The 932-nt window shown below is 51.5% G+C and overlaps 1 protein-coding gene across 1 annotated transcript in view; it reads left to right on the top strand.

Moving 5' to 3' along the window:
* LOC107684182 (serine/threonine-protein phosphatase 2A 56 kDa regulatory subunit gamma isoform) overlaps positions 1–921 on the top strand; it is a 15,176-nt gene extending 14,255 nt beyond the window's left edge. Inside the window, exon 11 of the mRNA XM_016480395.1 lies at positions 60–921. Within this exon, the coding sequence (XP_016335881.1) occupies positions 60–188 (129 nt within the window). The 3' untranslated portion in view covers positions 189–921. The remainder of the gene's footprint in view (positions 1–59) is intronic.
* Positions 922–932: the final 11 nt, after the last annotated feature.

Below are 932 nucleotides of genomic sequence, written 5' to 3'. Positions count from 1 at the left end.
TGTGTGTGTGTGTGTGTGTGTGTGTGTGTGTGTGTGTGTGTGTGTGTGTGTGTGTGCAGATGTCGAGGGAGCAGAGGAAGGAGCGGCCGCTCGTCAGGCGTAAATCGGATCTTCCTCAGGACTCCTTCACCACCAAAGCCTTGGAGACACACCGGCGCACCGAAGACATGCTGACCAACCACGACTAGCTCAGGTGTTCGTTTGGAGGCTCCACATCTCCGGGGTTTTCTTGACTCTCTCTCTTCCTGTGGTCCGGACGCTCGCCGCTGCGTGATTGAGCACACGGCTGGAGCGGAGCGGAAAGCTTTCTTTGTGTTTCACATGTGTGTTTATTTTCAGGGACGGTTGCCAGTACCAATACGGTCATGCTGATTAGCTTCCATAGTTTTATTTCTCTGTTTATTGCTTCAGCTAATGTGGTGTTTCAGACTAAAGCACGTCTGTCACGTGTTCTCTCTGTGTGTCGCTCAGATCGGATGGCTTGGTTAGTTCACTTCTGTGCCATAGACAGTTTGGTTGAACGTGGTGTCTCCGCTCGTTGTGCTGTTTCACTGGTTCAAACAATGGTACGGTTTCTCCATCGGATCGACGGCTGAATGTCGCCAACATTCCCGGATCAGTTCATCCGACACGGAGCTCTGGGATCCGATAGGAAGCTCTTCTGATCTCAGACTCTCCAGAAGGACCTCAGTGCCTTCCAGCGGCGGAGACGAGGGCCTTCGGTCCGTTCGGATGAATCCAGATCCAAACGCAGCGGTGTGACGCCGACGCTTCGATTGTTCATTTCCATCCGGATGCTTTCCTGTTATTTTATTGAACTACCTAGAAGCACTTCCTGAAAACTTGAAAACTCTACTGAGTGTGTGTGAGTGTGTGTGTGTGTGAGTGTGTGTGTGTGTGTGTCTGTGTGTGTCTGTGTGTGTGTGTGTGTG

This window comes from Sinocyclocheilus anshuiensis, unplaced genomic scaffold, assembly GCF_001515605.1.
Source record: "Sinocyclocheilus anshuiensis isolate Anshui unplaced genomic scaffold, SAMN03320099.WGS_v1.1 scaffold1893, whole genome shotgun sequence".
Classification (NCBI taxonomy): Eukaryota; Metazoa; Chordata; class Actinopteri; order Cypriniformes; family Cyprinidae; genus Sinocyclocheilus; species Sinocyclocheilus anshuiensis.
This window is presented reverse-complemented; position numbering and strand designations above follow the sequence as displayed.